We start from the raw sequence: 13,512 nt of genomic DNA, 5'->3' as shown, positions 1-13,512 counted from the left end.
AATCTGCTCTTAAAGATCAGAATGATAGAGTGATTTCTCCTGGCTAGAACTAGTTCACACTTTCCCTGTGTTGATGATATGACTTACTGAAATTATGTTAGCAGTCATTTTATGCCAAGGTCCAGCAAGATTTGCAAACACAACATTTATGTCGCACCCAATACTTTTGGCCACGGCTGTACGTGTGCCAGACCGCTCTGTGTCTGTATGGTCTGTATGGTCTGTATGGTCTGTATGGTCTGTATGGTCTGTATTATCTGTATTATCTGTATGGTCTGTATGGTCTGTATGGTCTGTATGGTCTGTATGGTCTGTATTATCTGTATGGTCTTTATTATCTGTATGGTCTGTATGGTCTGTATGGTCTGTATAGTCTGTATGGTCTGTATGGTTGGAGGTGCTGGACCAGCAGCAGACCTACCTGCTAGGCCGCCAGGGCGGTGAAAACACTCACTTCAGAAGACACTCACTTCAGAAAACACTCACTTCAAAAAACACTCCAGAAAACACTCACTTCAGAAAACACTCACTTCAGAAAACACTCTGAAGTGCAACATTGACTCGTCATGAGCAGGGGTGTAGCTATAATTGTATTTTTGGGTGCTCCCATCCAAAAATGAGGGGGCCACATATTTTATTTATTGATGTATAGGCCTATATCAACAATTCCTTAATTCTTTATTGTAATCAATCAGAAATCTGGTGGGAGTGGGGGAGGGGATATGTAAACGAGGGGGTCTAGGCTGTGAGTTTTCAGTAGTATGGATGTGTGTGAATGTTTCATGTGTGAATGGTTATGTGTTTCATGTGTAAATGTGTATGTGTTTCATATGTGTATGTGTGAATTGAGGACCATCTGCAGAGGGCGTATGGTATAGGCCAGCAGTCTGTGCGAGGAGAGAGGATCAGTTCATCAAGACATCACCTACTGTGGGTGTAACGGTTCACAGAATTCACGGATCGGTTGGATATGATATAGGCTGGTGGTGTCACAGTTCAGTACGTTTTTGATACGGCACAAAAAGTTTAAAAGTTGAATTTTACTTGATTTAATAAATGTTTCATAGTGGGATCTTTTTTGTTTTTACTTGGAACAATGATGGAGCTAAACCCGACCCATCTTCTGGGGTCAGTGGCGGCTGGGAAGCCCCCGCAGCCCCCGCGAGGCGGGGGGGCTTCCACGCCCTAAGGGCCCCGCCCTGCATATCAAAAAACAGACTAATGGCCAATATAAAATATATATATATATAAAAACAAAGAAAACACTTTGAGGGCGCTCATTGAGAGCCCCAAGTTTCAACTGCCAGGTAAAGGAATTCCTTAATGTAGGCAACGTAACAGATCTTCATCCACTTCCATGGGCTAAATAGTCTCAAAATCCCAGAATCTGGCAACAATGGCTGTTGCGCATCTTAGGTGCCTTTTGCGCCATTACGCCTATTGAACGCGCACATTTAAAAAATGCTAATCATTACGTTCTGCTAGATGACGGTAGAGACATGAGTAAAAGAAAATATGCAAGCGGTGCCCAAAAGCGCAGCAATAAACTGTTGTCGAACAAAACGAAGATTACACACTTATTTAGACCAGCCAGAGAGGAATATTAAAGACATCTCCACAGACGAAACACTACCGCAGCCGCAGGTAGCTAGCAGCAGCACGTCTTCACCAGCACCCAACAATAAATATACTTGCTTAGCCTACTTATTGGCAAGAATAAATGTTTTCCTTTCCTCCGTTGATTGTTGAAATGTGTGGCGGCCTGCAGAAACCCTTCACATCGTGAACATTTGGGTCTTTTGGGTATTATACATATTTGAAAACTACAAACTCTCCTGAATACAAATCTTTTCATATCACTCAGATATCTTTATCACAACTGAAGTTACATCATTTTAAAGTTGACCTGTGTCAAAAAGTTATAAGCTAGAAAATTGCATTCAAAGATTCCACTCCGTTTCATTCTAATTATGTGGCGAATATGGAAAGAACATCATTTTGTTCGTAATCACGTTGTGAATGTAAATGTCAGTTTAAGTATAAGCTACATTAATAACTTCTTAGCAAGTTATTTTTAGTTGTTTGTAGATGCTGCAGCACTCAAAAGAGCAGGCAAACTAAGCATTTGATTTGAAATGGCTTGGAAATCTTGCAAGCTGACATGTCCAAAAACCGTTGAAATTAACTGTTTTTAATAAGTAAATATATACTTTTTGTACATTACAATGAAGTTTAGGGTGTTAACTATAGACAACATCAAAAATCTCAATTTTGACAGAAAACGATTTTCGATCTTTTATGGCTTATAGCCAACAATGAGCTGCCGCGACATCCGACGGGTTTCCGCAGGACGCCACACAAATAGGCTGCTGTTGTGCTTTTGTTATTTTTAAACTTTTTTATTTCTCTCTCACATATAGAGGCTATATTTAAAGGTAGACAGCAATGTATAAGATAGGATGGAGATACATTTTTAGTGGATTTAGGGGAGGGGCCTCGAGCTCCGACTTTGCGGGGGGCCTCTGCAAAGTCCCGGCCGCCACTGTCTGGGGTATCTCCTAATTAGCCCTAAGCGGCATACAAAACAAAAAACAGCTAGATTAGCAAGACAAATTGCAACGAGCTAACTAGGATGGAGTAGGCGACTGTACAGTGATTTTTTTTACCGCTTCTTCAAGGGGGTGTGACTTGGGTCATTTTGAAGTCTGCGGGGACAACGCCAGTTAATCAACACTTAGCTAATTTTCTTAGCGTGACATCAACAAATGATGTCGGTAGAGTTCGGTCCTCTAATTCACTGCAGAATGATGCTGCTGTCTGTGAAGGCCACAGGCGAGGCAGTCGAACAGAGCAATGGCTTCCAGGAACGAGGCGAGGCAGTCGAACAGAGCAATGGCTTCCAGGAACGAGACAAAGGGGCCACATGTCCTTCAAAGACGGTATAATCTTTTCTGCCCTTTTATTCTCTACCTCTTCCCCTTCTCCTTCCATTACCCATTGTTGCCTTCCAATCCACCCACACCGCTCCGACCAACTAATAACAGAACACTCACGGAACATTCCTTTTAATGTGCACTTCAGCTGGACTTTTGGTCTCTTAGCAACCTGCAGGACGACCCAACTATATACTGTCTATTGTGTGAAAAACTAGGAACGTGTTCCTGTATCTTGTTGTGTGTGTGTGTGTGTGTGTGTGTGTGTGTGGGGGGGGGGGTGTGTGTGGGTGTGTGTGTGGGTGTGTGTGTGTGTGTGTGTGGGGGGGGGAAGCAGAGAGAACGTTCCTCTTGATGCTCCTTTCAAGCCCTCTGTGAGACGGGTGAAAGAAAAGAGGTTCCCATCATGCTCTCTGGTCTGTTTCCCATCATGCTCTCTGGTCTGTTTCCCATCATGCTCTCTGGTCCGTTTCCCATCATGCTCTCTGGTCTGTTTCCCATCATGCTCTCTGGTCCGTTTCCCATCTTGCTCTCTGGTCCATTTCCCATCATGCTCTCTGGTCCATTTCCCATCATGCTCTCTGATCCGTCACCCAGAGATTATCCCAGCAAGCATGTTGTGATCCATTAAAAACTCTCTGGGACCAGATGATACTAATTTTTACCCCAAAGTTACCCTGCTTTTGAATTTTAGCTGAATGTTGAGGCAGTGTGAATCATGAGAGCAAAAGCAACAGATGGGACTGGGGTATAATCAAATAAAGCTCTGCTAAAGTATGTGTAGAGTCTCAAACCAGAAGCAAAAGTAGTTAAAAAATGTGCATTTATGCATTTACAGAATTGGATGTTGATGAGTATAAATAAAGTAATTAGTTGTTCAAAACATCTCAATCAAAAACACAGCTTACAACAAGTTCCACTTCCTGGATAGCATTTTGAGCTAAGAAATGTCTCCATCCACAGAAAATTGGTTGTTTCTTTCTTAAGATATTTTTATGGCTAATAGCCGGCCAGTTCACAGTGACCTCCGCCAGCTGTTGCTGAGAAAGAATGAGAGAACTGCCCTAATGCCCACCTGCCTCTGTCCAAAACTGCCCTAATGCCCACCTGCCTCTGTCCAAAACTGCCCTAATGCCCACCTGCCTCTGTCCAAAACTGCCCTAATGCCCACCTGCCTCTGTCCAAAACTGCCCTAATGCCCACCTGCCTCTGTCCAAAACTGCCCTAATGCCCACCTGCCTCTGTCCAAAACTGCCTTAATGCCCACCTGCCTCTGTCCAAAACTGCCCTAATGCCCACCTGCCTCTGTCCAAAACTTGCAGTTTGCACCTGAATACTAACGCTAATTGAGGAATTGGAAGCACTCCAATATTTGGGAAAGTAATGACTAACAGCTGTGATGTATTTAGCAGCACCCATTAAGTCTTGTGCTGTGCATCTCCAGCTACACCTTAGACAGAGCAAAATCCCCTACCTGCCTGTTTCGATAACTGTCACGATTCAACTATGTAATTAGAACACCGTGATATATCAAAGCCGCAAAAAAAACAACTTATGGAACTTATCGGCACAACTCTTTTTTTCTTTCATTCCTTTCATCCTTGATCTCGTTCCCTGTGTTTTCCAGACACTAATGAACATCATTAGGGTTTTTAGTAAGATATAGCTATGTTCCTTGACATCAGGAATGAGTCATTCTCAACATCTCTGTAGCCTCTCTTCAGCCTCTCTACATCTCTTCAGCTGTACACATTGTTAAGCCAGCAAACATTAGCCGGCGTGTTATTTCTGTTGATTTCTGTTATTCATAATTTGATTTATGACTTATTTTGCATGTCTAACCCACAAGAAGAATGTTAAACCTGAAGGGTTTATATTATGGAGTGCCAATATGTCACCATACAAATGGACTCCGCCCCTCTCAAAACATGCACATCCTGTTATGAACAGTTGAAATAAAAACAATCAAGATGTGACACAGAAAGCACTTAACTTAATTACATAAATCGTCCCATGAGTGTATAGGTTATAGAGTGAACATGCACACACACACACACACACACACACGCACACAGACACACATGCTCACCCACACATGCACACGCACAGACACACACATGCACACACACACATGCACACGCACAGACACACATACTCACACATGCTCACACACACTCACACACGCATGCACACACACACACAGGAGAAAAGGCTTTAAAGGTATAAATCAGGAATGCATCCTCTTCCCTTTTGAATTTAATGGAGGGCATCCATTAGTTAGTATGATCAATACAGGGTCCACAGCAGGGCCCTATCTCAGCCAGGGGCTCCCATAGGAAGCTCCCAGGGGTCAACAGACGTTCCTGTGGTGAAGACTGACATTCGAACTTCCAACGAACACATCAGGCAGTACATCAGCTTAGTTTTGGCAGATCATTTCAATGAATAACCTGTCAGCCTATAAACTTCAGCCTTTATGTTTCTGGTGAAAACTCAAGAGACTTCAGATCAGATTCTTATGTTACTTAATTTAACTCTCTCTCTGTACACACACATGCGTATATGTATATTATGTTACATGTCTGTGATTTCTGAAGTTCCTGCTGAAGGTCTGCAAGACTAGCAATGCCATTATAAACTGCTGTTGAGTAGCAATGCCATTATAAACTGCTGTTGAGTAGCAATGCCATTATAAACTGCTGTTGAGTAGCAATGCCATTATAAACTGCTGTTGAGTACTTTTTGTTTCAAAACAGCCCTGACGTTATTGGAGGATGTCAAGGATGGATTGATGATCTACTGTTGCTACGGTGCTGTGGGGGAGGAGTCACAGTCACTGCTGCTACAGTGCTGTGGGGGAGGAGTCACAGTCACTGCTGCTACGGTGCTGTGGGGGATGAGTCACAGTCACTGCTGCTACGGTGCTGTGGGGGATGAGTCACAGTCACTGCTGCTACAGTGCTGTGGGGGAGGAGTCACAGTCACTGCTGCTACAGTGCTGTGGGGGAGGAGTCACAGTCACTGCTGCTACAGTGCTGTGGGGGAGGAGTCACAGTCACTGCTGCTACAGTGCTGTGGGGGAGGAGTCACAGTCACTGCTGCTACAGTGCTGTGGGGGAGGAGTCACAGTCACTGCTGCTACGGTGCTGTGGGGGAGGAGTCACAGTCACTGCTGCTACGGTGCTGTGGGGGAGGAGTCACAGTCACTGCTGCTACAGTGCTGTGGGGGAGGAGTCACAGTCACTGCTGCTACAGTGCTGTGGGGGAGGAGTCACAGTCACTGCTGCTACGGTGCTGTGGGGGATGAGTCACAGTCACTGCTGCTACGGTGCTGTGGGGGATGAGTCACAGTCACTGCTGCTACAGTGCTGTGGGGGAGGAGTCACAGTCACTGCTGCTACAGTGCTGTGGGGGAGGAGTCACAGTCACTGCTGCTACGGTGCTGTGGGGGAGGAGTCACAGTCACTGCTGCTACGGTGCTGTGGGGGAGGAGTCACAGTCACTGCTGCTACGGTGCTGTGGGGGAGGAGTCACAGTCACTGCTGCTACGGTGCTGTGGGGGAGGAGTCACAGTCACTGCTGCTACGGTGCTGTGGGGGAGGAGTCACAGTCACTGCTGCTACGGTGCTGTGGGGGAGGAGTCAAAGTGTCTCTGTTGCTACGGTGCTGTGGGGGAGGAGTCACAGTAAAAGTGTCTTTGTTGCTACGGCGCTGTGGGGGAGGAGTCACAGTCAAAGTGTCTCTGAATCCCGTCAGTGTGGAGTTTAGGAGAGGAATACAGAATTTAGAGAACAAGTTGATGATTAGACGTTTCCAAGTGATTTTGTCAGACAAAAGGCTTAAATCTAATTAATAAAACTGTTGTGGTACATCATGGTTTGTTTTCTCTTGCCCAGGTTAATATACATAATGAAGTGAGACAGCTGTTTCACAGCAACAGAATCTTTATTTGTCAAATGAGAGGCTGATTTCTACTGCGGCACAAAACAACACTGCAGCTACACGAGAACACAAGATTCTTGCTTTGCAGAGTAGAGCATCTACACTTGATAAGCAATAACAATATTTTTGTGAACAGTTCAGCAGCAAACTACTTATCTCGTCTCTTCCCCAAGCTGTCTCCCCTGCCTGCCATGTCCCTGTCTAAGCAACGATGAAGCCGGGTTTCTATTGGATTTGGTTTGGCAAAAGAAAGATGCCGGAGGAGCCAAAAAGTAAGAGCACAGTAACACTGCTGGCCCTTTGGTGAGCCCTGATCAGGGGCGGTTTCATTAAAGGTAGGGTAGGTACAGTTTTTGAGAAACACTTTTTGTCACATTTGCTGATAATATTCACATCCTGATAGCCATCAATAAATCAAATGCTCTGACAGTAAAATTAAATAAATCCGATACCAATCATTGCGTTCAAACTGAATGCAATGATTGGACGGGTTACCTGCCTCTCTGCCTACCTACCTGCCTGCACTCTGCTCGTGCACTCATAGCAGTGGTCAGGCAAGCACGTTTATGTGTTTTAAGGGAGTGGCTTTGAAGGGAGGGGGTGGGATATTTTGGGTTAGATGCCTTCAAATGCAAGCCCAAATTTACCTACCCTGCCTTTAAACATTGGTGGGACTTTTTGAAAATGGCAAATCATCCGTCCCCTCATATTTCCCCTCACTGTGCCCATGACCCTAATGGAACGTGATCGACGACAAAACCTTCATGTGAAGACTTGTGGTCAAAGCTATACTAGTGACAAGAAATGTCCTTGGATGGTGAGACTCAGTCCCAGACAAAACAGCAGATCTGGGTTACGGTACACAGAAAATTCAATAACTTTCTGGATGGAGTAGGCACCGTTCTGCTCTTAACCTTGAGCGCGTGGCAGTGTTTGCATAGGGTTTCCATAGCAGCCGCTGCCCAAATACGTGAGTGAAATCAGCTTCAGCCATCGCCTGCAGTCTTGTTCGCCTCTTTGTTTCTAAAGCGTATGAGGGCGGGAGCATGTGGGTAGAAATCAGCCAATGAATCACACAGATTTGTGAAGATACCTGCACTCGACCAATCACATGGTCATATATCTGACACCTTTTCACCTATAGCCTACTACGGTAAGCACAGGCAGATTATCACTGAGAGAACAGTTGGACCAAACACAGAACAGGGCATAAAGCCTACACACACTCAAATACGTCAACATCAACCAGTCACCTTTTATGAAAAGAAAATGATTATCATTCAACACTGTGCACTCTGTTTACAACCCTATGTACAGTTTTATGGAGCCGGAAAGTGAGAGGGGAAAATCGAATCTGGTGTTATAGCAACAAATCTCTGCCATGTTAGTTCAACCATGCTTTCTCACATCTCCGGGAGTGGGTAAATGAGTCTGTGTGTGAGTGTGTCTATGTGTGTGTGAGTGTGTAGACTAAAACGCAGGGCTGTAAGCTAGAGGAAAAGCACACTCTTATCATTTATTAGATAGCAGTGACCACTGTGTGTTTACCGCTTCGAAAATAGAATTGTTAGTATCAACGAGGGGGATTGGGGAGTCAGGTGGCTGAGCGGTGAGGGAATCGGGCTAGTAATCCGAAGGTTGCCAGTTCGATTCCCGGTCATGCCAACTGACGTTGTGTCCTTGGGCAAGGCACTTCACCCTACTTGCCTCGGGGGGACTGTCCCTGTACTTACTGTAAGTCGCTCTGGATAAGAGCGTCTGCTAAATGACAAAAAATGTAAAATGGATGCAGGAGACTGAAGAATACAATGAGGCACTTGGTCAGTCAGGATGTTAGAATATGGCTTGTAAGGATGTTTAACCCTTTAAGGGAGAGCTAGTGAGATGAGCAGGCTGCTTTACATAACTGCAAAGATATGTAGGTACATGTACCACACTTGCATACATACATGTATGCAATATCTCAGGTTGTAGTATACTTGGATAATCAACCAGCTGCGAAACACCAGCTTCACCCTTCTAAACATACCTACCGTTAGACAGCTTCCGTGAGGCTACAGGAACATCTAGGTTTCTGAGTCCCAGACAAGGTTACCAGACTCCCTCGTTCACATACACATATATACATTTACATTCTGATGGTGAAATCATTCTTTTTTATCCTATCATGGCAGTGTTTTACAAAAACTATACTACTGCGTACATATATGCATTTGTTGTGCTATTTGCTAATACGCTCTCCACGACAAAGTTAAAACATAAACAACCTTGATGTGTCAAATCACTGGGTGCCAACATTGCCAACATTTCGTCAACTTTACCCAACTTCAGCCCAAGCTCCAGAAAGTCACAAGTCTGCCTTACCGTAGGTTCATTCTGAGGGAAACATATCGTCACACTGGGAGAAGTTATGTACAATTACAGAATTCTATGAGTAGGTCAATACATAGGCACATACATATATACATATTGTATTCAACTTACACGACAAGCATAGAACGAGCTACACAAACGTCTGCTAGAACAAATCTGAACACAAATGGATTCATGGAGTCTGTACACTGTTTTACAGGCAAGATAACGTCAGATCTGTTGTCTTAATGCTGCGGTAAGAAATAAATCGGGAAGGCCTTAAAAGTTAAGGGAACGGTTAACATTGATTATTTTTCTACTATGCAGTGTCAGAGAATCAGTCTTCTGCGACACATCGGAACACAGAGAGTTCAGTTCAAGCAGCGCGTCAGACGACATTCAGAGAAACGATTTGACGTTACAGGTAACTGATCTCCAAGGAGTTGCTCTTCTCCACCGGTTCCTCCGGCAGGGGCTTGACGTTGCCATTCTTGGCCCCATTCAGAAGGGCCGGCATGGCGGCTGCAGGCCCCGGGCAGGGGCCTTTCCCACCAGCCTCCCCAGACGTGGCTCTCCCTTCCGGGGAGCCCAGCTCAGGGCCCTCCTCGGCCTCTCCCTTTCCTCCGTACAGCACTCTGGAGGAGCTCTCGGCCTGTCCCTTCCCGTTCCCGTTCTGGGCGATCCGGCATATCTCCGTCATCTCCGTGACGTCCTCCCTGTCCTCCTCCTCCTCCTCCTCCTCCTCGTCGCGGACCACTCTCCTCAGGCTCTCCCTGGGCATCAGCACCCTCCGCCTCTCCTCCTGCGCCGCCGCCGCCGCCGGCTGCTGCTGATGTCGTTCCCTCGGCTCGTGGCTCTCCACCTTCCTGGACGAGCGGCAGAGCGCCTTGCGGAAGCCCCTTTTGAAGTTGTCCGACATGAAGCCGTAGACGATGGGGTTGGCGCAGCTGTTGGCGTAGCCCAGCACCACCGCAAAGAAGTTGAGGCCCTGGTACCCGGAGGGCAGCGACACGTGGAGGTTGATGATGTTCATGGCGTAGAAGGGGAGCCAGCAGAACACGAACACGGCCACCACGATCACCACCATCCGGGTCACTTTCCGCTCCGACTTGCGGCGCTTGGTGGAGGTGGCGTGGACCTTCTTTCCCGAGCTGCGGATCTTGAAGATGATGAGCAGGTAGCAGAGGCAGATGATGAGGAGCGGGCAGATGAAGCCCACCGTGGAGGTGTAGAGGATGAAGGTTGCCCGCCACACCTGCTGAGGCTGGGGCCAGTCGATGTTGCAGTTGCCGCCGTCCTTCTCGATGTTGGCGAAGACCACCACGGGCAGCACCACCAGGAACGACAGCGCCCACACCGTCCCGTTCACCATCTTGGCCACCTGGGGGCGCCGCCACTTGGAGGAGCGGAGGGGGTGGACCACGGCCAGGTAGCGGTCGATGCTCATCACCGTCAGGCAGAAGATGGAGGTGAACTGGTTGATGGAGTCCACCGTCATGACCAGGCGGCACATGAAGGAGCCGAACGGCCAGGTCTGGAGGGTGTTCTGGACGGCCAGGAAGGGCAGGCCCAGCATGAACAGCTCGTCAGCGATGGCCAGGTTCAGGATGTAGATGTTAGTCACCGACTCGGTCTTGGAGTAGTGAAGCACGATGTGGATGACCAGGGTGTTGCCTCCCAGGCCGATGATGCAGACGATGATGTAGATGAGGGGGAAGAGCACCCCGGCGAACCCCTGGCCCGGGTCCGGCTCCGTGGAGTTGGTGGAGTTGGTGCAGTTGAAGAGGGTGGAGTTGAAGAGGGTGGAGTTGAACCACAGGGGAGGGCAGGGGAGGGCGGCGTAGGGGCTGAGGAGGGAGCCGTTTTCCCACATCTCGTCTGCCATTCCAGGAAGGTGGATAAGAGGGTCATCCATGGAGGGGGTCAGAGGGGGAGGGGAACAGGGGGACATACGGGAGAGAGGAGCAGGGAGAGAGGACCAGGGGAGAGAGGAGAAGGAGGGTAGAGGACCAGGAGCCAGGGCCAGGAGGCAGGGACGTCTTATCACACAAAGCTCACACCCACTGACAATGTGGGAGAACAGGATGTTTGCTGAAGAACATTTCTAAAAGAGAGAGATAGAGAGAGAGAGGGAGAGAGAGAGAGAAAACATTTTAATTGATGAGCTTCTTTAATGGCAGACCCTCTGAAGTGTAAAAATAACATTGAAAAAGAGAAGAGAAACAGTGAGATGAAGAAATGAAACAACAAAAGCACGAGTAGAGAAGGCAAGATAACTCAACAACGGGCACAAACTCGTAAAAAAAAAAAAAAACGCACCAAATGAGACGCCTGTGAGTCAGACAGGAAGCAATTAACCGAGCCGAGCTGGGGTAGATCGGCACGGCAATGAGTCTGTGTTTGGTTAGCTTTCCTGGGTATTCACACCTCAGACATGTCAAACATTGTGTTTTCCCATACGTCGTCACAGCAGCAGCTAATCATTTACATCATGACAATCCAACCTCTCCGGGCCACACCGCACGGTAAGGCGCATCTGCACGCCGGGTTGGGATTAATGTGTGTGTGTAGCGTATGTGTCAGTGTCAATATTAGTGTACAGTACCGTATACGTGTCAGTGTGTGTGCACACAGTGCTTGAGATGAAAGCAAACTTTAGCTAGCTGCGACGCTACAGAGGGGCCTTCACAGGAAGCCATGTAAACAACCTGATGTGTCTGAGGGGCTGGGAAAACAGGGGCACTTGGCTCTCTCTCCATCCACCACACTCTGACATCTCCCAAACAAAACGCCCCGGGCTCTGGATAGCTTCTTCTTCTAGATAGACGGCATGCTAAAGATTAATGGGTTCAGGGGTGTAGATGTCATGAGACATGAGTGGCACTTTTGGAAAACTGCAAATGTGCCTCCCCGCCCCTACCCACACACATTTTTTATCAACAAAATCAGATTTAACAGCCACGGTCTAATAAAAAAAAGCTGCATTTGAAAACAAACCGTTTAACCGATTGCATTGATTACTATGAGTTCGTTATTTTATTTCAAAAGTAAATGTATGGAAAGATGAACAGATGAAATCTCACCCAGACATTTGTCACGGAAGAAACAGGAGGTCAGTATCCTGGATGGATGGAGCAGGTCAGTATCCTGGATGGATGGAGCAGGTCAGTATCCTGGATGGATGGAGCAGGTCAGTATCCTGGATGGATGGAGCAGGTCTGTATCCTAGATGGATGGAGCAGGTCAGTATCCTGGATGGATGGAGCAGGTCTGTATCCTAGATGGATGGAGCAGGTCAGTATCCTGGATGGATGGAGCATGTCTGTATCCTAGATGGATGGAGCATGTCTGTATCCTAGATGGATGGAGCAGGTCTGTATCCTAGATGGATGGAGCAGGTCTGTATCCTAGATGGATGGAGCAGGTCAGTATCCTAGATGGATGGAGCATGTCTGTATCCTAGATGGATGGAGCAGGTCTGTATCCTAGATGGATGGAGGAGGTCATTATCCTGGATGGATGGAGAAGGTCAGTATCCTGGATGGATGGAGCAGGTCAGTATCCTGGATGGATGGAGCAGGTCTGTATCCTAGATGGAGGGAGCAGGTCAGTATCCTGGATGGATGGAGCAGGTCTGTATCCTAGATGGATGGAGCATGTCTGTATCTTAGATGGATGGAGCAGGTCTGTATCCTAGATGGATGGAGCAGGTCAGTATCCTGGATGGATGGAGCAGGTCAGTATCCTGGATGGATGGAGCAGGTCAGTATCCTGGATGGATGGAGCAGGTCAGTATCCTGGATGGATGGAGCAGGTCAGTATCCTAGATGGATGGAGCATGTCTGTATCCTAGATGGATGGAGCAGGTCTGTATCCTAGATGGATGGAGGAGGTCATTATCCTGGATGGATGGAGAAGGTCAGTATCCTGGATGGATGGAGCAGGTCAGTATCCTGGATGGATGGGGTTAGATGGCTGGAGCTGCCTGATCTGAATCACAGAAACAAGACAGAGCCTAACTGGCGGGCTCCTTCAGCGTACGTGATTAGACGACACTAAACTTTTTGTGTCTCAAGCTTTCTTTCTTATGCTGGGTACATGCCACAAGATAATTGGACTGATTTTGGTCCGATTTCCCCCCTTCCGACAATCCTAGGTAACGTCCCGATTATCTTGATGGTTAAGAGTGACCGAACCTTCTCGAAAGAATGTCGGAGCCGCCCAGATCGCAAATCGTAAATATTTACAATCAGAAATCCTGATGTGTGGGGGGAATCATGGAACA

At 47.1% G+C, this 13,512-nt stretch overlaps 1 protein-coding gene across 1 annotated transcript; it reads right to left on the bottom strand.

Moving 5' to 3' along the window:
- Window positions 1-8,683: 8,683 nt before the first annotated feature.
- Window positions 8,684-12,331, bottom strand: sstr3 (somatostatin receptor 3). Its single transcript, XM_062480841.1, has 2 exons — window positions 12,311-12,331; window positions 8,684-11,331 (listed from the first exon to the last, which is right to left on the bottom strand). The coding sequence occupies exon 2, from the start codon at window positions 11,176-11,178 to the stop codon at window positions 9,646-9,648; it is 1,533 nt and encodes a 510-aa protein (XP_062336825.1). The 5' UTR covers window positions 11,179-11,331; window positions 12,311-12,331; the 3' UTR covers window positions 8,684-9,645.
- Between the last annotated feature and the right edge of the window lie 1,181 nt (window positions 12,332-13,512).

This window comes from Osmerus eperlanus, chromosome 2, assembly GCF_963692335.1.
Source record: "Osmerus eperlanus chromosome 2, fOsmEpe2.1, whole genome shotgun sequence".
Lineage (NCBI taxonomy): Eukaryota > Metazoa > Chordata > Actinopteri > Osmeriformes > Osmeridae > Osmerus > Osmerus eperlanus.
This window is presented reverse-complemented; position numbering and strand designations above follow the sequence as displayed.

Coding starts and splice junctions, on each gene's coding strand:
- sstr3 (XM_062480841.1), bottom strand. CDS start 11,178: ATGTCCCCCTGTTCCCCTCCCCCTCTGACCCCCTCCATGGATGACCCT.